A 22465-nucleotide genomic window follows, 5' to 3' on the forward strand; every position below is an offset into this window, starting at 1 on the left:
ACATTTTGGGACTCTGAGTGGACTCTCTGAGTCAATTCTATTTTCAGAGTGTATAAATGAATACTAAGTTATGGATACATTAGGACATTGGGTTACAGGGTTAGTCAGAGGCAGACTTAAGTCTATGAAGCTGGTCAGAGAACCATGCAGGCTTGGCTCCCATTATCAAACCCCAATAATTCTGGAGCAGTGATGACAGAGACTTGGCAGATATAATCAATCTGACTGGCACAATTCTGAGCACCAGTAGTTTCTACACATGGGAAAGAAGGTGCTAGAAAGAAAGGAGGATGGGGAAGAAGGAAAGAGGACAGACATACAAACATGAAATAAGAATGCTTCTTGGGTCATTGCAATGACTATGACCAGTAATAGTGGTAATGGCATGTGTAGGGGGTGGGGTGACAGTAATAACAGTAGCAATTTGGATTGTTCCCTTGTACTCTCTGGGACTACCATCTCTCTCATTTTAGACACCATCCTTCTCTTAATGCAATATGAAGGAATGAGTTAGCCAGAAGCAGAACATGAAAATGTGTTTAAGTGCAAGGGTTCATTTCAGTGAGAGTTAGACTAAATAATTGCTCATTCTAAGACCTATGGTTCTATTAACTATCATGATATAATGGAAAGAGCATAGGACATAAAGTCAGAAAACTAAATTTGAACCCAGGTTGTGTTACTGGCCAGCAAACTATGGGCAAGTCATTTAATTTTTCTGAGTCCCAATTTCGTCCTTTATAAGATGAACATAACTGTATTTGCAACACCAATTTGAGAGCATTGTAATGAGGACAATCCTTGGTAAACTGTACAGTGCTGCATAAGTGTGCATCAGCATTAACAAATTTATCATTACAAGCACTGCTGTACTTCTATTTCTATCACCAAGCACTGACAGGTGAATAGGATGTTCCTTAGTTTATTGCAATTACTACAACCTATAATAGTAGAAGTAATAGCACTAGTAGCTTTGCTTTCTCAGAGATCACGTGGCATCTGAACTCTGTATCTCACCCAAAGCCTAACAGAGTGCTCTGCACATGGTAAGTATTGATGAAATATTTCTTTAAAATAATAATAATAAATAGCTAGTATTTATATAGCATTTTAAGGTTTGCAAAGATCTTTACATGCATTATCTCATTTGATCTCACAACAAACCTGCAAAGTAGATTCTATTATCATTCCTATTGTACATATCAGGAAACAGGCTGAAAGGTTGAGTGGCTTGCTCAGGGCCACACAGCTGTGTCTGTGGTAGGATTTGAACTCAGGTCTTTAAATGAATACAATGAATGTTGAAAAAAAAATCTAAGGAACTCCTACAGCTTTAACTACCATGGCTCCCAAATCTGTTTCTCCTCTTCTGAGCTCCTTGCCCACAATTCTGACTTCATTCAACTTTCACATATTACTCCTAATTCTGTCCTATGCAGTAAAGCAGATCAAATCTAATAGATTTGCCATGCAACATTCCTTCAAATACTTGATGAGAACAATCATGTAAACTCACTCTTCTTTAAGACCTAATTCCTTCAGCTTCTCCTTAGATGGTATAATCTCCAATTCTCTTCCCATCCCATTAATGCTAATCCAAATACACACCAGCTTCTCTCCATCCTTCCTAAAATGTGGCAGTGAGAAATGAATGTGGTACTTCTAATGTAGGCAGAGTACAAAACCATCATTACCCTTATTGTGGACAGCATAAAAGAAGTATTAATGCAGCCTAGGAATGAGCTAGAATTTTTTGGTTGACCTCAGTTGAGCTTGCAGTACAAGTATATACCCAGATCTTTTTCACACCCTTTTATCTAGCTAGTCTGCTAGTTTTTCTCTACTCCTCAAACTGCAATGATTTTTATTTGAACCCAAGTGTGACATTTTAGGTCCTGCTAGAATTACAACTTCATGGGTCATATTCCTTACTCTCCAGTAAGCTCATTTAGGTTAAGGACCATGTCTTAAACTAAACTGGCATGCAGCCCAGCACCTAGGCATGGCACTCTCTGCTTGGTGGTGACAGTGGTGGTCATTGGACAGCTAGGTGGCACAAAGGATAGAGTGCCATGCCTGGAGCCAAGAAGAGTCCTCTTCCTGAGTTCAAATCTGGCCTCAGACACTTACTAGTTGTGTGACCTGGTTAAGCAAGTAACTTAACCCTGTCTGCTTCAGTTTCATCATCTACAAAAGGAGCCGGAGAAGGAAATGACAAACTCCTCCAGTATCTTTGCCAAGAAAAACCCAAGGGGGTCACAAAGAGTCACACGTGACATAAAACAACTAAACAACAACAACAAACATGGAATGAAATACATAACAGTTACATAGCTACCACCTTCGTTCAGGTTTCCATCACCTCTCACCTAGATTACTGCAACAACATGCTAACTAATCTCTGCATTGTCTCCCCCAACTCTACACCCTGCTTTCAATGTGATTTTCTTTAACTGTAGATCCAGCCCTGTGACTCTTCTACTAAATCAAATCCAGTGTCTTCCTATTGTCTCAAAGATAAAATATAAACTTTTCTGTTTACCTTTTAAATACCTGCACAACCTGGCCTCAACCTATCTTCCCAACTTTACTAGAAATTACTTATTTCCCATGATCTGTAATTGATACAAATTGGGTGGCTGTCTGATACTCTCTCACAATACTTTATTTCCCTTCTCCATGCCCTTGCATTGACCATCATCCATGCTAGGAACATTCTTCTCACCTCCACCTCAAAGAGTCTCTCTCTTCCTTTAAGATGCAGTTCAGGCATCATCTTCTACATGAAGCCTTTTCTAGATCTCCTCCCTAACTTCTAGTGCCCTACTCAAACTACCCTTTAGTTAATTATTTCATGTGTATATACAGTGTTCTATGTATTTTTAAATGTACTTCTAATCTCTTCTATTAGACTGTAAGCTCTTTATGAGTAGGCATTGTTTTATTCTTTGTACTTATGTCCTGTGTGTCTAGCAAAATGCCTAGCACATAGTATGTGCTTAAAAAATACTTACTGATGGATTGATTCTTGTTTAGCCCTTGTTAAGGAGAAGATATGCCACACTATTCCTAATACTAAGCACTTGCATGGAAGGAATTTGCAAACTGACTAATAATTGCTTAGTTATTTTTCTTCACAGCATTGTCCCCGAGATAGAATGATATGATTTCCTCATTTTAGTGATAAAGAACCATAAGATGATTCAGTTAATATCACACAGAGGGGCAATACAGGCACAACTTTAGAGCTCAGGAAATTGAAGACAATGGTGAAAATTAGTTAAGGGAACTCAAGAACTTGATTGAGTAAACAATCAGGTGAGATGGCCCATGCATCAGCCGGAATTGGCAGTTTTACTCCATCTTCTGCCACCTAAGATCTATCTATATAGTCAAAGAAATCTGATTTAGAAGATGAATATCTCTTACACTAGTAAAGAGTTGTTGCAAAAGCATCCATAGACCCTCCTTGATCTAGCTTTAATTGTGTTCACTAACTATGGAAAGAAGCTGCATAAAAGATATTCTGGTTATGTCTGTAACCTCATTCATAAGACTGTTAATCTTACTGTCTTTGGCATTGTCCTTGGACATCAAGACATTTGGCCTCCTTGATAAAAAAGATGCCAAATAATATCAATAACACCAACAAAAAAACTACTAAAACAGGAAAAGTAAAGTAAAAAACAATAAGCACTCAGGAATTTGTTGATTATAGAGTATCATTTTGGATAATTTGGGGAAATTGTTTTAAGAAAATATTTTAATAAGTTTTCTTGTCTGAATTAGAATGGGTTTTTTTTCTTTCACACTTCAATTTTTCTACATACTTCCATAGAGGCAAGATTGTTTGATGAATTCAATATCTAAGACTTGTTAGTTTCAGCTAATAAGGTGGCTAGACATTTCTCATGGATAGCATGCTGGGCCAAGGAGTCAGAAAGACCTGAGGTCAAATCCTGTCTCACATACTTATTAACTCTGCAACCTGGGGCACCTCTCTCACCCTCACCTGCTTCCTATCTCAGTGTTGTGAGAATCAAATAAGGTAACATAGATAAAGGAGTTCACAAACCTTAAGTGCTACATAAATGTTAGCTATTAGTAGCAATAGCTGTGTGATTGTGCAAGCATGTAAATGCCTCAGTAAGCTCTCTGACATATGTACTAAGTGATAGGCAAATTAGACTCTTTATTAAGTGAGAGTTCCATACACTGATTTCATAGCCATAAAGAATGTCTAAATTAGCAAATTAGAGTATGTCCCATTGTGTTGCATTTCTTCACTTGGTGGAGATTCAAATTTCACCTTCTAATTAATCAAAGCATTGGTCCCCAACATCCCCAAAGGCTTCCCAAAATTCCAGTCTGAAGCCTCATCAAAATATGCACATGAACCTGTCAGTCAATAAAAATCTTCATTAAGTGCCTGCTTATGTGCCAAGCATTTTGCCAAGTGCTGAAGATGCAAAGGCAAAAGACATTCTCTGACCTCAAGTAGCTCACAGCCTAGTGGGAGAGACAACATGCAAACAACTAAGTACAAGTAAACTATACAAAGGATAAATTAGAAATAATCAACATGAGCAGGTACTGGAATTAAGAAGGACCAGAAAAGGAGTCTTGTAGAAGGTGGGATTTTAACTAGACTTGAAGGAAGACAGGAAACCAGAAGGCAAAGGTTATGTGCAAAGAGCACAAGCTCTGGTAGGGTCTACCATGTTGGAAAGATTTCAAGTATGGTTCCAGCAAGAGATCTTTGGTCTTCTTTGAGGACCAGTCTATCTAAACATAGAAAGGCTCTACCATAAGGCTGTTTGCTTGGTATTGAATTCCCTGCTTGTAGTAACTCATGAAACAACGAAAATAACAAACAGTCTTCAGTCATGAGCAACTCCATTTTGCTTCTGGAGTGATTGGGTCAAGAGAATGTGTGTTCAAACCTGGAAACAAATGATTACTAACTGTATGACCCTGGACAAGTCACTTAAACCTCTGCCTCAGTGTTCCTATCTGTAAAATGGGGACAGTAATAACACCTACCTTTCAAGTTATGAGGATTAAATGAGATATATGTTTAAAGTGCTTAGCACAATGCCTGGAACATAGTAGTTATTTAATAAGTGTTTGTTTCCTTCCTATAGGGTCAGACGTTTGAAATATAGTCATGAATGTAGTTTAGTGCCAGTCTCTAGAAAGCCTTAAATGCCAGACTAAATTGTTTGTATTTTATTCCATAGGCTGTAGGTAGTCATTGAAGATTTATGAGCAGGAGAGTGGTGATGAGAGACTGAACTAGAATGGTAACGGTGTGAGTGGAAAGAAGAGAGTAGATATAAGAGCTATTGCTGATGTAGAATCGACAAGGATTGGCAACTGACTGGAAATTGAGGCAAAGGAGAGGAAAGAATTAAAGATAATGCTGAGATTTTGAGTCTGGATGATAAAAATAAGAAAAGGGAAGTTGTGTTTACATTGCCCTTTATCATTACAATTTTATGAGACAGGGAGTATAATTATCAGTAATTAGTAATAAGTATTAGTAATAAGTATTATTATCAGTAATTGTGGTGGTGGTGGTGGTAGTAGTAGTAGCAGCAGCAGCAGCAATGGAAAAAGAAGAAGAAGTCCTATTTTGTAGGGAAAAAGCTGATATTCACAGAGGTCATATAACTTGCCCATGTCCAAAGAGATAGTATGAGGTAAGGATATGATTCAAACAAAAGCCTTCGAGTAAAAAAATTCAAGTACAAGAGTCAAAGGAAAAGGAAAACACTAATTAGAAAGAGATCAGGGGCAGCTAGGTGGCGCAATGGATAGAGCACTGGCCCTGGAGTCAGGAGTACCTGAGTTCAAATCCGGCCTCTGACACTTAACACTTACTAGCTGTGTGACCTTGGGCAAGTCACTTAACCCCAATTGCCTCACTAAAAAAATAAAAAAGAAAGAAAGAGATCAGTAGGGGAAAGGTAGATATGGGTGTCATTCTTTAAAAGAATTGAATATAATATAATAAAGACTATTTCTTCAAATTTATAAGAATGTAAGTCACTTCCCCAATTGAGAAATGGTCAAAGTTTCAGATGAAGAAGTCAAAGCCATCTATTGCCATATAAAAAATACTCTAAATCACTATTGATTACAGAAATGCAAATTAAAACAACTCTGAGGTACCACCTCACACCTATCAGATTGGCTAATATGACAAAAAAAGAAAATAATAAATGTTGGAGAAGCTGTGGAAAAATTGGAACACTAATGCATTGTTGGTGGGGCTGTAAACTGATTCGGCCATTCTGGAGAGCAATTTGGAACTATGCCCAAAGGGCTATGGGATTGTTCATTCCCTTTGACCCAGTAATACTACTGCTAGGTCTGTATCCCAAAGAGATCATAGAAGAGGGAAAAGGACCCACATTTACAAAAATATTTATAGCAGCTCTCTTTGTGGTGGCAAAGAATTGGAAATCAAGGGAATGTCCATCAATTGGGGAATGGCTAAACAAATTGTCATATATGAATGCAATGGAATACTATTGTGTTATAAGAAATGATGAACAGGAGGATTTCAGAGAAACCTGGAAGGACTCACATGAACTGATGCTGACTGAGAGGAGTAGAACCAGGAGAACATTGTACACAGTAACAGCAACATTGTGTGATGAACAACTGTGATAGTCTTGACTCTTCTCAGCAGTGCAATGATCCAAAACAATTTCAAAGAACTCATGATAGAAACTGTTCTCAACATCCAGAAAAAAGAACTGTGGATTATGAATGCAGATTGTACCATGTTGTTTCTACTTTTGGGCTGTTTTTTTCTCTTCATTCTTTTTTGAGGTTTTTCCCTTTAGCTCTGATTCTTCTTTCACAATATGACTAATGCAGAAATATGTTTAATGTGATTGTATACATATAACCTATATCAGATTACTTTCTGTCTTGGGGAGGAAGGAGGGAAGGGAGGGTGGGAGAAAAATTCGGAACTAAAAGTCCTATGAAAACAAATGTTGAAAACTATCCTTACATGTAACTGGCAATAATAAAATAAATTTATTAAAATTTTTAAAAAGACTAATTCTACTATAAGACACGAGAAGATTGCTATCAAGACTCCCATTGTGAAGTAAAACTCTGGAATAGAAAACCAAGTTTTTTTGTCATGAACTGTTTTTAATAATATGGACACTTATTTTTGGACTCACATTGAAATCACTGACAGCTAGTTAATAACTACAAGCTGCTAAAGGACTGAAGATGAGGATCACCCAAAGGGGAATGGAGATGTGTATTAGAGGGGGCAGAATGAGCAGATTGCAACACATTCCAAATAAAGGACTGCAAAGGAGAATTTGGATGTAAAGCATGTCTTCTAAGAATAGCATGGAAGAAAACAAAAGACTGGTCATGTGACCCAGCGTATGAGGATATATGTATTACAGTGAGAACAAACAACTATGACCCCAGAGAACTAATGACGAAAAATAATACTACCCTCTTCTTGACAGAAAAGTGATGCATTCAGAATGAAGAACAAGACATACATCTTTGGATAAAGCCAAATGGAAATTTGTTTTGTTTGATTATGCACATTTGTTACAATGGCTTTTTGTTTCTCTTTTTCCAAGAGGGGAAGAGTAGAAGGATGGGTTCACAACAATAACAAAAAGGGAAATAAAATATGGACACTGAGGCATCTTTTTCATTCAGAGAATAGAACAGAACGAAGATCAGAAAGAAACAGAAACATTATATCTTTTGAAGTTATAGGTTGAATTTTTAGAAAAGTAGGTTATGTATAACAGAAAACTATAGTTTCATGAACAATCATCTTTTTCATTTCTGATCTACATATAGAAATGTCTGTTTTATTTGTTGTTTGCATATTCAACTTATATTATAATTTCCTTGAGGGAAAAAACTATCTCTGTCTCTATCTCTCTATATAAAAGTTAATACATATACACATGTATGTATTTACATATATGTATATACTTATGTGTATACATATATGCCTGCCTATGCCCTGTGCCTGCCAAGTACAATGCCATACAACCCACAGTAGGCACTTAATACTTATTTGTAAAATTGAATTATAAAACACTATATACATGTGAGCGATTATTATTAGGATGGTTCTCTTTTCATATACCATCATAGGCTGTCTTCTGCTTCTTTCTTCTATAATCAGTTTAAAAACACCTTTCCCACTTCTGAAATGTCTTTCTGCTAGCTCCTATTGCATTAACATCAAGTTTTTTACTCTGAGTTTCATATGATTAGACACTCTGACTAGTAATGCTTAGTTCACCTTCATAATTTACCTATTCACCAAACTGGACTGCAAGGTTCACAAAATCAAGTAAATAGTCATAGATAGACTCAACAAATTTCATAACTGACAGGAACCCCTATGACCCTCAGTCTAAACCATAACACAGCAAGGACTCTATCTAACACTTTAGAGATGTAGGTATTTAGCCTTTGCTTAAAGACAAACTTCCAATGATGAATAACACACTATAATAACTAGCAATTATATAATATTTGAGGTCTGAAAAGTGTTTTCTATTTGGTCCTCATGTCAACCCTGTGAGGTAGGTGCTGAGGCTGAGAAGTTAAGTGATTTTTCTTGCTCAGGGTCACACAGCAGGGAAGTATCTGGGACAGAAAATCAGGTCGTCCTGATTGAGGCACCTCTTAATCATTCAATTAATCAATAAGTATTTATTAAGCACATGTTGATCACTCATTCATTGTATCCAACTCCACATGATCCCATGGACAAAAGTTCATGAGGTTTTCTTGGCAAAGATACTGGAGTGGTTTGCCATTTCCTAATCTGGTGTGTCCCCATTTTACAAAAGAGGAACTAAGGAAAATAAGGGTTAAGTGACTTGCTCAGGGTCACACAATTAGTAAATCTGAATCCAGATTTGAACTCAGATCTTCCTGACTGCAAGCCCAGTGTTCTATCCAGCATACCACCTAGCTGCCCCTTATTAAGCACATACTATGTGCCAAACATTGAGAAAATTAATATTAAGAAAAAAATTAGGATCTCTTCCTTCCAGGAGCTTATAGTCTATCGGAGGAAAGAGTATATATGTGTGTATGTGTATGTATATGTATGTATATGCAGTATAACTATATGCAAACTAAATACAAAACAAATACAAGATAAGTAAGAAAGGCATTAGCAGTTGAGTGCATCAGGAGACATTGTGTAGAAGATGGTGGTACCTCTCAGGTATCCTTTTTTGCCTGGCTTAACTTATCAGGAAGCTCTACCTGTCATCAAGCTTAAATTGTTTTGTTTTGTTTTTTGCATCTTCTGCCCATTTCTCCCAGTTCTGCATTCCAGACTCCCCAAAAATTTCTAATCCTTCTTTCCCCATGACAACCATTCAAATCTTTGTAAACTGTTCTTTCCTCCAAGTTAGTCATCCCCAGATCTTGCAACTCATGCTCATGACACAAACTCAAGTTTCTCCACTATCCTGTTGCCCTTCTCTAGATTAATTCATGGTCCTAGATCAAAGCATGGAGTTATCAGGGTACAACGTATCTAGATACCACAGTAGAAAGAATGCTAGACGTGGAGTCAGGAAGACCCCAGTTCAAATGTGGCCTCAGACACATTTAGCAAGTCCCATAATGTCTGCCTCTATTTTTCTCATTTGAAAAACAAAGAAAATAAAAGCACTTGCCTTTCAGAGTTGTTGTGAGAATAAAATGACATATTTGTTAAATACTTTGCAAACCTTAGAGTGCTGTTTAAATGTCTGGTATTATTATTACAAAACTTTGAAGAATAGAATATATATGAGGTGGAGGGAAGAAAGCATGAAAATTGTCTATGTTGCTTCATGTAATTTAAATACAATAACCAGGATCATCATAATACTAGTAAGTCACACTAAGATATTACTTTAGACTTAGAGAAGGACAATTTTATTTCCTCCATGGAGAATCAATTATCAATTTGCCATCCCCCAAAGGGGAGAAAAACATTCATTCAGCATGCTACTTGGCATAGTGGAACTAAAAGAACCCATGGTCCTCTGGGACCCAACTCTGCAGTGGGAATGTGTACCTCTATGTGGAAGCTGAGGAGAATAAAAGTTTATTGCTTTGATGGGAAGGATCCCCTGGCCAGAGAGGATTCTGATTCATTTGAATGTCAAGAAAAGGGAAAGAAAAGGATTATAAGGGCTTCAGAAGAGAGAAAGGATTCTATTGAACTCTTCTCTGAACTCTTATAACCCTTTTTTAAAAAATCTCTTTGGTGGGGCAGCTAGGTGGCACAGTGGATAGAGCACCAGCCCTGGATTCAGGAGGACCTGGGTTCAAATCCGACCTCAGACACTTGAGACTTACTAGCTGTGTGACTTTGGGCAAGTCACTTAACCCCAATTGCCTCACAAAAAACAAACAAACAAATAAACAAAATCTCTTTGGTCCCACACTGACATTTTGCCTTATAGTGTCATACTATAGTGTCATATATTATAAGGCAAATGTCAGTGTGGGACAAGGGAGGTGTTATGTGTATATACATATGTATGTATTATGTGTGTATATATGAATTGTCTATTACACACATATATGTATATAATGCATGTATTGTATATAGATGATATATAATTAACTCATGACATTATATTACTTCCCTTTCTAGACTATGCTCTTGTGAGGGTATGGAAGAATCATTTCTGCTTCTACAATTTTGTTTTAAAATCTATACCTATTTTTCTACAAGGATCTCATTCCACTAGTAACCTTGCTTGAATTAGAATTTGCTATCTCCAGAGCCCTGAGAGCATTAATGAAGCTTCTCCAAGACCTTCTGGAAGAATCTGAATGTCTTCAGATGTCAAATAAAAAACATTCAAGTAATGTTGCTTTTCTTGACTTGAAGGTGTAATATGTCCAATGCCTTGCAGTTAATCTAGAAGCTTGAGGTAGAAAATCTATCTAGAGAATTAACTAACCACCCATTAAGGATTTATTACATGCCTACCATATACCAGGAATATAAACATAGGTTAAGCTCATCCCCAAGTAAATCAGCATAACTTTGGAAAATAGAATGAAGACACTATTTACCTCCATAAATCAATAACTATTCAATTATCCCTCAACAATTCTGAGAAGTTGGTGAACTTTTCTGGGTCCTTCACTTTTAAATAGCAGCTCCCAAATGCCAGATTGAAGAATCTCATTTGATTTAAGAATAGCTGACATTTATATAGCATTTGAAAGTTTGCAAAGCACCTTAAATACATTACTTATTCCTCAAAACAATGCTATGAGGGTGGTGCTATTATTATCCAGGATTTATCCATGAGGAAAAAGAGGATGTGTCTTTCCCAGGGTCACACAGCTAGTAAATGTCTATTATAGGATTCAAACTCAGATCTTTCTTACCCAAAGTCCAACATTTTATCTACTATGCCACCTTGACTTCTCAACTATATCCACAAAGATAATAAAAATAGTACTGTACTGATGACATAATTATATTCAAAAAGCTCTACCTAAAAATAATTCTCTTTCTTCACCCTACAAAACTGCTGTTCTATTTTCTTTGAATCTGATATTCAGTTTCTGGGTTTTAGTTTTTATTCTTTAACCATTGGTGTAGTGAACTCCTAATAAGGAAAGTCCCTCTATACATTCAGATCTACACCTGTTCTACAACACCAGACTTGTTTGAAAAGACCCTGATGTTGGGAAATATTAAAGGCAACATGAAAAGTGGATGGCAGAGGAAGAGACTGGATGTATAGCATCATGGAAACAACCTCTGCAAAATGAGAGGATTGGACCTCAATTCCACTCATTCATTCCACTGGGCCATCTAGAATGCCTGTTCCATAGGCAACAAACTTCCTTTCATCTTAAATCTTTACCTCTCCCATTCCTTCCATTCACTAGCTCTTCCTGAAACCTGGCTTCTCTCAGCCACCCTTTCCAGTACCATTTACAGCTTTACTTCATCTTAGTTCACTAATCAAGATGGGAAAATTGAAATAATCTATACTACTCATTGCCACTTCCAAGCTTTCGCCCTTCCTCCATCACTCAGTAACCTCTATTAATTTCAGGTTCATGTTCTCCATATCTACCACCCAATTAAAATCCTGGTAGCTGTTGTCTACAGACTTCCGGTTGACTCCCCCTTCCTTCCTCAATGAGTTAAATGCCTGGATCATGATTTTTCTCTCCTCTTCAACTCCTGTCTTTATATCACCAATTATGCCAAGCCAAAACTCAGCCTTGGATTACTCACATCCTTTGTCACCTTTACTCTTATACATATACAGCTGAACTTTGGAGAGAACACTGGTCTTTTCTCAGTCCTCATTCTTCTTGACTTCTCTATAGCCTTTGACATTTTTAATCACTCTTCTCCTTAATACCCTCTTCTATCTAGGTTTTTGGGGTACTACTCTCCTGATTCTCTTATTACCTATCTGACCATTCCTTCTCTGCCTCCTGTTCTGGATCTTCAAGCACATCACATCCTGTAATCTTAGGTGTCCCTCAGGGTTCTGTCCTAAGTACGCTTCTCTTCTCCTTCTATACTATTTTTCCTTTGATGATCTTATAGTTCTCATGGATTTAATTACTACCTCTATGTTGATGATTCTTAAATCTAACTATACTCCACCAATCTATCTAGTGATCTCCAATCTCACAACTCTAACTACATTTCAGACATCTCAAACTGGAAGTCCAGTAGGTATCTTACATGCAATATCTTCAGAATGGAACTTATTATCTTTCCCCCAAACTGTTCCCCCTACTTCTACTTTCCCTATTACTGTAGTGGTAAATGCCATCCTCCCAGTTCCTCAGGCTTCCAATCCAGTAGTCATCCTGAATTCCTCATTAATTCTCACCACACATAACCCAATCTATTGCCAAGGACTGGAAATCTCACTTTTGTAATATCTCTCCATTATGTCCCCTTCTCTTCTCTGACACTGCTACCACGCTAGTATAGACTGTCATCGCCTCATACCTGGATTATTGCAATAGCCTGCTGGTGGATATGCCTGCCCCAAGTCTCTCCCCACTCTAATGCATCCTCCATTCAAGCACTAAAGTGTTTTGTCCAAAGCATAGGTTTAATCATGTGACATTGCCCTCCCCGCCCCATTCAATAAACTTCAGTGGCTCCCTAATACAAAATGCTCTGTTTGACAAAGACTTTCACAACCCAGCCCCCTAGTACCTTTCCAGTCTTCTTACACCTCACTCTTTGACATGTACTCTTTGATCCAGTGACACTGGAGTCTTGGCTCCTCCTAAACAAGACACTCCATCTCTCAGCTCCATGCATTTTCTCCAGCTGTCCTCTATTCCTGGAACACCCATACCTACTCCAACTCCTGACCTCCCTGACTTCTTTTAACCAAAATCTCACCTTCTAAAAGAAGCTTTCCCCAACCCCTCTTAGTCTCAGTTCCTTCCCTCTGATAATTATTTCCTATTTATCCCATATGTACCTTTCTTTGTATATATTTATTTGCATATTGTCTTAGCGATAGATTGTAAGCTGCTTAAGGGCAGGGACTGTCTTTTTCCTCTTTTTGTATTCTCAGTGCCTACCACCTAGTAGGCACTTAAATGTTCATTGATTAATTGATGCCCTCTAAAGTCCTTTCCACCTCTAAATAATCTATGCTTTTGTGATTCTAAATCATAGAATATGAACCTATGTTCCTTCAAAATAACAAAGTATTATGATAATTATTTATATTTGCTTAAATATTTAAGCTTAATTTTGGAAGAAGTCATCTTGGACAAAAATAAATGAATTAATATTTTTTTTTAATCTAAGTGCCATATTACCTCCATTTGGCCCTGCAATTCATTTCTTCTTCTTCTTCTTCTTCTTTTTTTTTTGCAGTATTCTAAATTTGTCCTCAAGAGAGAATTGATTAATTTTTTAGGGATGGCTTCACATGAAAGAACCACGAAATTAAAATGAAAGCTTATTTTATCTTACTTTATCAGCAGATTGCTAAACTAACTCAAAAAAACAACTGTATAATTAAATTTTATACTACAAAGAACAATCTGCTTTTTCAAAAATCTTTGTAACAATATTCTCCCCAAATTTCACTGGATTTGATAATAATGAGATATGACAGAAACAAAGAGACTGTTAAGTATCTATGGGGAGTAAGAGGCTATTGCCATTATATAAGGCAATTGAAAGTAGGTATGATGGTCCAATTTGAAGGAACATAATGAGTGCACCATTCTGTGGTTATTGCTGCTGCTGCTACTGCTATTGCTATTTTAGTACCCCTCAATAGAATGTAAGCCCCCTGTAAGCAGGAACCATTTTATTTTTTTTTTCTGCACATAAAAGGTACCTATTAACTGCTGATTGATCGATCAGCATGGTAGATTAGAATAGAGAATTTAGAACCTATTACCATCTCTGACATATACCTGCATGACCTTGGATGAGTCATTAACCTCTCTGGGTATCAGTCTCCTCACTGGTAAAATGAAAGAATTGAGTTAGATAACCTTTAAGGTATCTATCTACTCTAAATTCATGAATTTATGTAAAATTACATTAACTATTATCATTGCCAGTAATAACAATGATGATGATAAATTTACTTAATTGAAGCTGAGCAGGAAAAAGAAGCTCTATCCCCTCTTCTTCAGTCTGCAATTAAATTGGATGAGGATCTAATGTTAGCTTCCTTGATATTCTTACCACTTAAAGCCAAAGGTATGTTGAAGCTAGCTCAAACTGACATGAAAGAATTGGTTGTTAAATTTTCAGTGTGAACATTTACATCAGATAAATTGGAAGATGCTACAAATCAGGGCTCAATTTATTATTTTGTTGATTTCTTGCCTTATAAATAATGTTTAAAGTATTAATAGAACTACTAAAAAGATCAATTTTCAGAAGGTTTATTCTGTATAAACTACGTATGTTAACCTTTAGTAGAGTATTTTATTTTTGTTTGGTTGTTTGATGTGCAATATGGTTTATATGCAAGTAGTAAAAAAATAAACTTTGGTTTTCCAAAAAATTCAAATTAAGCTTAAGAGTATGTTGTGAAAACATTTTTTTCAGGGAGCATGTTATTAAACATTTATCAGCACACCCCTGTTTAAAGCTAAAAAGGAGGAAGGGAAAATGAGACTATAAAGGGACTTCAAAAGGGCACCTAGGGAAATTGCAAGGTAGAAATTTGTAGGACTCCAAAGAAGAAAATTAAAAGGAATTGAAGGCAAGTTATTAGTTGAAAACCAAATGAAGCAAAAAGTTGGGGGGTGGGGAAGGTTGCAATGAGAAAATATAGCAAATGGACACTATTATGTCAGAGAAATGTTGAAATATTTACTTTTCCTCAAAGAATCTAGGTAGGTATAAAATTGGTTGGCAAGATACAGTGAGGAAGTAACTAAGCAAGATAATCGCTACAGTACAGTCTTTTTTTTTTTTTAATTTGGTGAGGCAATTGGGGTTAAGTGACTTGCCCAGCATCACACAGCTAGTAAGTGTTAAGTGTCTGAAGCCAAATTTGAACTCAGGTCCTTCTGAATCCAGAGCCGGTGCTCTATCCACTGCGCCACCTAGCTGCCCCTACAGTACAGTCTTAAAGCACCTGAAAGCACAGTTGATTTCAGTGTTGATCTCTTTATTTAATCATATTTGTGTAAGCACAAACTTACATATTTAAGCAAATATAAACAAAAGCCCTAAAGTGAGGTCAGCTTCTCGATCCTACAAAAGCTCATCTTTTTAACTAACAAGAATATTCTAACAGTAGTCTACAGCCACAACTCAAAGAATAACAGCATCTCAGAAGAATTAAAACCACAAGTCACCCAAAGGGGCAGTGGAAAAACATTTGATGGGCTAAAGATATCTATACTATGTTAGCAACAATAATGTGTTCATGAGTAGTTGAAAGGCATTCTCATGGACAAGAGGTCTCATGGAACAGAGATAAAAGAGTTGAAGTCCTAAGACCCAAGTTCAGCCCCAGCTCCACCATTTGCTACCTGGGTGATCTCATAAAAGCCACTTAACCTAACTGGGCCTTAGTTTCTGCATATGTAAAATGAGAGTGTTGGTCTAAATCCTAGCTTCTTAAACTGTGGGTTGTGATCCCATATGGGGTTGGGTGACTGAATGTGGGAGTCACAAAAAAATAGGCAACAGTAAATGGTTATGTATACCTATTTTATATACCTATATACCCAGAGACATGTAAATTTTTTTCAGGTAAAAAGGGGTCATGAGTGGAAAAAGTTTAAGAAGCCCTGGTCTAGATAAACTCTGAGGTCCCTCCCAACTCTAGCTTTATGATCCTATGTGTAGAAATTTAGTGGCTATATATGAATGACATATGAATGTTAAGAAAAGAAGGTAGTGTAGACATGTAGTAAGACAGAAGAACAAAAAATAAGTAAATAAATAAACAGGCAGACAGATACATACATACATACATACATAGATGAGTGTGAATGAATAAACGAATGAATGAATGAATGGATGAATGGATGGATGGATGGATGGATGGATGGATGGATGGATGGATGGATGGATGGATGAATAAGGCAGAGGGACAACAGATATATGCCAGTTACATCAATATTTGTAGAATATTTCAAAAGAAAACCCTCTAGTGCTATTTTCTTTGAAGAATACTAGAGTTAGCAATAACTAATAATCAACATGTTACATATATTTAACTTATTACCACAATATGAATTCTACCTAATTATTAGGAAAATAGAAATAGGATAAAAGTGAGGGGTTATTTGTTTTTTTAAGGAAAAACTATGGAGGAAATTACTCATGCTAAATTGAAAAGTTGTCAAATTAAAACTAATTTCCTAGCAAACAAACTTACTATTGCTGTCAAAATCTATTTGGAGATTCATCAGTACCTATGGGAACTTTCTTAGGTGATATACCATAACAGAAAGGGCACTAGAAGTAGACCTGGATTCAAATCCCACCTCTGACCCCTTAAACAGGTTAGTTTAATTGCAACATATGCTTTATCTCACATGATCCTCACACCAACCCTGTGTGGTAAGTGCTCTTGGTATCCCCATTGTGTACAGTTGAGAAGACTGAAGTAGACAGACATTAAATGACATCTGCATCACATAGTTGGTAAATGCCTGAGGCCAGAGTTGAACTCAGGTATTCTTTCCTCCAGACCCAGAATTCAATTAGCTACACCACCTAGTGATGTCTCTTTCAATTTCCTCATCTGTAAAAGAATGTTGGAACTGATGACATTTAATGTCCCTTTCAGCTCTAAATCTATGAGTTCATGAACCTGAGCCTATTAGATTGGAATAAAACTAAAATCTACACCATACAAAAGTAAGGTGGAAAACTGAGACAAGGTCCTAGATAACTCGTAACTGAAGAAAGCTTCTTTCCCCTGAAATAACTAGATGTAAATGGAGGTTTTTGCTTGGATGATTTGAATAATGATCTCAATTCTCTGTTTCATTTTGGCATTGTAAACCTGGCCATGATTAAATATGCTAAAAACAAATAACTGAAATGACTTGGCAATCCTGCTTAACCCAAGTCATTCCCGTACCTTGTTTGAGCGCAAAGACACTCGCCCTCCACAGCGCGCACAGAATTTTGTTTGGCAATATGAACAGTTATGGCCACATCCATCGGCAAACTTTGTTTTGTGGCAGATGCCACAAGTGGGAGCATCACCCTTCTGCTCCTGCTGCTGCTGAGATTCTTCCCCCATCTTCTTGACCTGCTCCTTGTACATTTCAAACTGTTGGTGCAACTTCCTGTTAGGAAAACACATTGAAAAAAAAAATTAGGCTTCTGATGGAAAATATAAATAATTCAATTCTCAAAAAAATTATTATCCTGATTACATAATGTTTATTATAAGAAATATTTGAAAAATATTCAAAACAATACAGACATAATATTGAGCAGAATGTAGAAAACAAAATAATGAATTTTATCTATTCAAGAAGAATGTCTCTTTGGGACGTTTGGTCCTGCCAATGCTGCAGAAAGTTTGGCTCTGTTTTACAAATATTAGCACTCAAACCTAAATTCATCACATAGACATAAACATAGGGAGAAAGACAACCTTACATCTATTTGGCATAAAACAAGTTGAACTGAAATTTACTTGAGTCCAATTCTAAAATCATCTCCTATTACATGTAACATGCCCACATATCATTATGTCTTTCAAGTGCTATCTTAAAAAGGTCCAAGTAAGACTTGCTTATGAGAGGAAACAGGTCACAGTAAGAGCCTTGGACTTGGAGTTAGAAGACCTATATCCAAACCCTGCCTTGGGAATTTGCTAGTTGTATGATCATGAGCAAGTTACTTAACATATCCAAGTCCCTATTTACCCATCTGTAAAATGGGAAAAAATAATACCTGCAATCTTTGTTTCAAAGGGCTGTCATGAGAATCAGACATGATTCATGGGAAGGACTTCACAGAACTTATAGTTTTCTCCTGACTTCAGGTCCAGAATCCTTTCCGGAAGATCATAATATTACTATTATTATTTTGAAGCAATAAAAATGAAGCTTATTTGGCAAAAGAAATAAAGGACTAAGACTTTCTTGAGTCTAATTCTAGAATCTCAGCAGCATTCAATAGGGAATCCCCTTCATTACACTGTTAAGTGATGTTTTAAAAAATTATTTCCAAGTAAAAATGACTTCATATTTTCTTTACTAAGGTGATAAGAAGGAGACTGAGCAATTTTTGGTTTTTAAAGTAAAACTGGGACCCATGAGCCTCAAATAACTGAGATCAAGTCTCAGTTGAGGTTCCTGCAAGACTCAGACATCATGAGGGACACCGGATGATTGGATTCACTAATTGGTTAAATCTGTTCCAGAGTCTGGACACCAGTTGGCAGACAAAATAGTGCAAAATACCAGAAGTGGAACCAGAGAAACTGTACAAAAATAAGTAGAGCCAAGTTTAAAGACATGAAGGATGACCTTCATAGCCCTCCACCACCTAAAAACAAGTGGTGTAAAATTTCAGTTAATCTAGTTCTTAACAAAAATTCAAATTTACAGTGTATTTCTTTTGCCGGGGGGGGGGGGGGGCAGGACAATGAGGGTTAAGTGACTTGCCTAGGGTCACACAGCTAGTAAGTGTCAAGTGTCTGAGGCCAGATTTGAACTCAGGTCCTCCTGAATCCAGGGCCGGTGCTTTATCCACTGTGCCACCTAGCTGCCCCTACAGTATATTTCTATTGAAATATTCAAAATGCTAAACGAAATTAGCCTCAAGGTTTTTTTCTAAAGTCAGTGACTTTTAGGATAAAAAAAAAAAAAGGTTACAGGGGGCAGCTAGGTGGTGCAGTAGATAAAGCACCAGCCCTGGATTCAGAAGGACCTGAGTTCAAATCCGACCTCAGACACTTGACACTATCAGTGTGACCCTGGGCAAGTCACTTAACCCTCATTGCTCATCAGAAAAACAAAAACAACAACAAAAAACTCTTACTAAAAAAAAAAAGGTTACAGAGGTCCTGATACCTATTTCCCAGCTTCTTCTTATAATAGTTGTCTGCTCTTGGTGCCTCCACCTATCCTTCTCTAATTTACTTTTCAGTCCGTTTTAAACTGGCTTTCAACCTCATCACTCAACTGAAATTCCTTTCTCCAAACTGACCAATGAGCTCTTTTCTTTTTCTTTTTTCTTTTTGTTGGTGGTGAGGCAATTGGGGTTAAGTGACTTGCCCAGGGTCACATGGCTAGTAAGTGTTAAGTGTCTGAGGCTGGATTTGAACTCAGGTCCTCCTGACACCAGGGCCAGTGCTCTATCCACTGCGCCACCTAGCTGCCCAACCAATGAGCTCTTGATGGCCAAATCTAATGGCCCATTTTCATTACACATCCTTTTCAATTTCTCTTCAGCATCTGACCCTGTTGATGACTCTCTCTCTCTTCCTGGATAACCTCTTCTCTTTTGGCTTCCTAGACACTGCTCTCTCTTCCTTCTCCTCCTACCTATTTAACTACTCTTTCTTAGCCTCCATTGGTTGGTTGTTATCCATATCTTTCCCCCTCTTGGTGGGTGTGTCCCAAGGATCTGTTCTGGGCCATCTTCATTTCTTTCTCTATGTTGTCTCTCAGTGATCTCACTAGCTCCTATAAGTTCAATTATTACCTTTATGCAGATAAACTCACAGATCTATATATCCTATTTTCTCTCCTATATTCCAGCCCCACATCAGCAGCTACCTGTTGGACATTTTGATCTAGATGTTCAATAGATGTGTTGAACTTAATATGTTCAAAACAGAAATTATATTTTGCCCAAAATCTGCCTCTCTGAACTTCCCTATTTCTTTTGGGACAGAAGACCATTTCTATAGTTACCCAGGTTCACAACCTTAGAGTCACCCTTGGCTCTACATTCTCCTTTACCCACTGTATTCAAACAGTTGCAAAGTTTCATCGAATCTACCTCCACATCTCTCACATTTGTCCTTTTCTCTCTACTCATGCGGTTAATATAGATATTCAGTGTTTCATTGCATGTTTCCTGGACTAGGACAATAGCCTCTAAATTGGTTTCCCTGCCTACAGTCTCTGTTTTCTCTAAAACATGAGGAAGATCCACAATAGATAGGTAAGACTTGTTCTGCTTAGACCCAGGTACAAGAATCAAGAGTAAGATATGTGAGTTGCAAAAAGTCAAATTTAGGCCTGATATCAAGAAAAAAATACTTTCTCACAATTCATGGCATCCAAAAATAAGAACAGATTTCTTCAGGAAGTAATGGGTCCCCCATCATTAGTGATGTTGAAGTAGTAGACTCTTTTTCAGGTTTGACTTTGGTCTACCTGGCCACCAAAGTCTCTCCCAACTCTGAAATTCTGTGATTTTGATATTCATTTTTCCACACTATATTTAAATTATAAGGAAGCAGGATGGTTTTTTTGACCTTGAATATGACCACAAATAGCTCAGTGTTTTTCCCTGCCCATACTCCCACTGTGCTTGGGTATAGCTCTGAGAGGTACACAGATGGTATCAAAGCAGGGGTCGACAACCTATGGCCTCTGTACACAAAGAAAGCATGCTATCCAACTTTCAGGGTTTAAAAATGGGTACAGAGGCAACCAAAACCTGAGTGGAAGAAATAGACTAGAAGAATGGGAAGAGTCATAATAAAGGGTTGAACATCAGATTTAACTTGGAAGGGAATAGATATAGATATGTAAGAGGCTAGAAAGTAGAATTTCAAAGTTCTGAATCTTACTTGTGATGTTTTCCTATTATATAACAACAGACATTTGTATGTCCAATCCTGGGCCATTTTCCCAGCAGCCTTGCCAGCCGCCTTGTTTCTTAGACCACATATACTGCCCTAAAGGTTTAAATCCTTCCATTGCTGGCACCTCTGTCCAGAGTACTAGCTGTTCTGTTGGGTCACTGCCTCACCTGGGGCACTATTAAATCAACTCTACCATTGTTCTTGAAAGGGGTATGTTTATCATTTTCCTAATGGCTCGATTTACATCCCTATAATTTTCCAATCCAAAGTGCACCTATTTGGCCACCACTTCCTTATTTATGTTGTATTCCCTCACTGTAAGTAAGCCTGAGGGAAGGGACTATTTGTGACTCTTCCCTTTCCCCTCTCCTCCCCCAACATATGACACAGTGCTTAGCACACAGCAGTTACTGAATAAATTATTTTTTCATCCATTAATTCACTGTTTCTAGGACATACGAGGTAGCTGCCTTTACAACCTTCTCCGTCACACAATTTAGGAAAAATAAGAGTCTATCTTTTATTTGTGAGAACTGGTGTCCTCCACCATCCCACCTTTTAAGAGTTGGCTGAGGAATCTTCTCCCTTCCCCTATATCTTGCTCCTGAGAGTCAACAGCTTTCTCCATTACCATTCCAAACTGTTATCAGAGAATAACAAAGATTAAAAACTTGAAAAGGTTGGTAACCCCTACATTATGTCAATCTATACCCTCATCTGGGACATGATAATATTGGGAAAATGTTGTGATAAGAAAAACATGGTGATTTGCCAAGCAGCTTCCTCAGAAAGACAGACATGTTTTTACCATAAGTTGGTTGAAATAGACCACAGGAGTTTCAAGAGTACAGGGTTTGGATTTATCTAAATGTATTTCAACCAGCCAGGTAGGTCCAACAGAATGCTTTACTAAGTTTGTGGAAGAGAACTGATCTGAACTCAACAGAACTGAACTGGATTAAACAGCTTAAAAAATAAAAGAATAGACCATAATATCAGCTCTACTATTCATTTATCCAATCTTAGATGAAAGGGAAGAGAATGCCAAGGAGAAAACCATATAGATATGGTAATTTCCACACCTTCCCTAGACAAGCATAAATCTAGTACCCTTCTCGTAGCTAGCACAGGAGACCTCAGACACTTGA

General features: G+C 37.3%; 1 protein-coding gene across 30 annotated transcripts in view; it reads right to left on the bottom strand.

Moving 5' to 3' along the window:
• RIMS2 (regulating synaptic membrane exocytosis 2) overlaps positions 1-22465 on the bottom strand; it is an 821964-nt gene that overhangs the window by 633508 nt on the left and 165991 nt on the right. For all 30 annotated transcript variants that reach the window (XM_043983649.1, XM_043983450.1, XM_043983385.1 and 27 more), the window contains one exon: positions 17619-17829. In XM_043983649.1, coding sequence (XP_043839584.1) covers positions 17619-17829 — 211 coding nt within the window. The remainder of the gene's footprint in view (positions 1-17618; positions 17830-22465) is intronic.

The sequence above is a fragment of the Dromiciops gliroides genome, chromosome 1 (assembly GCF_019393635.1).
Source record: "Dromiciops gliroides isolate mDroGli1 chromosome 1, mDroGli1.pri, whole genome shotgun sequence".
NCBI lineage: Eukaryota > Metazoa > Chordata > Mammalia > Microbiotheria > Microbiotheriidae > Dromiciops > Dromiciops gliroides.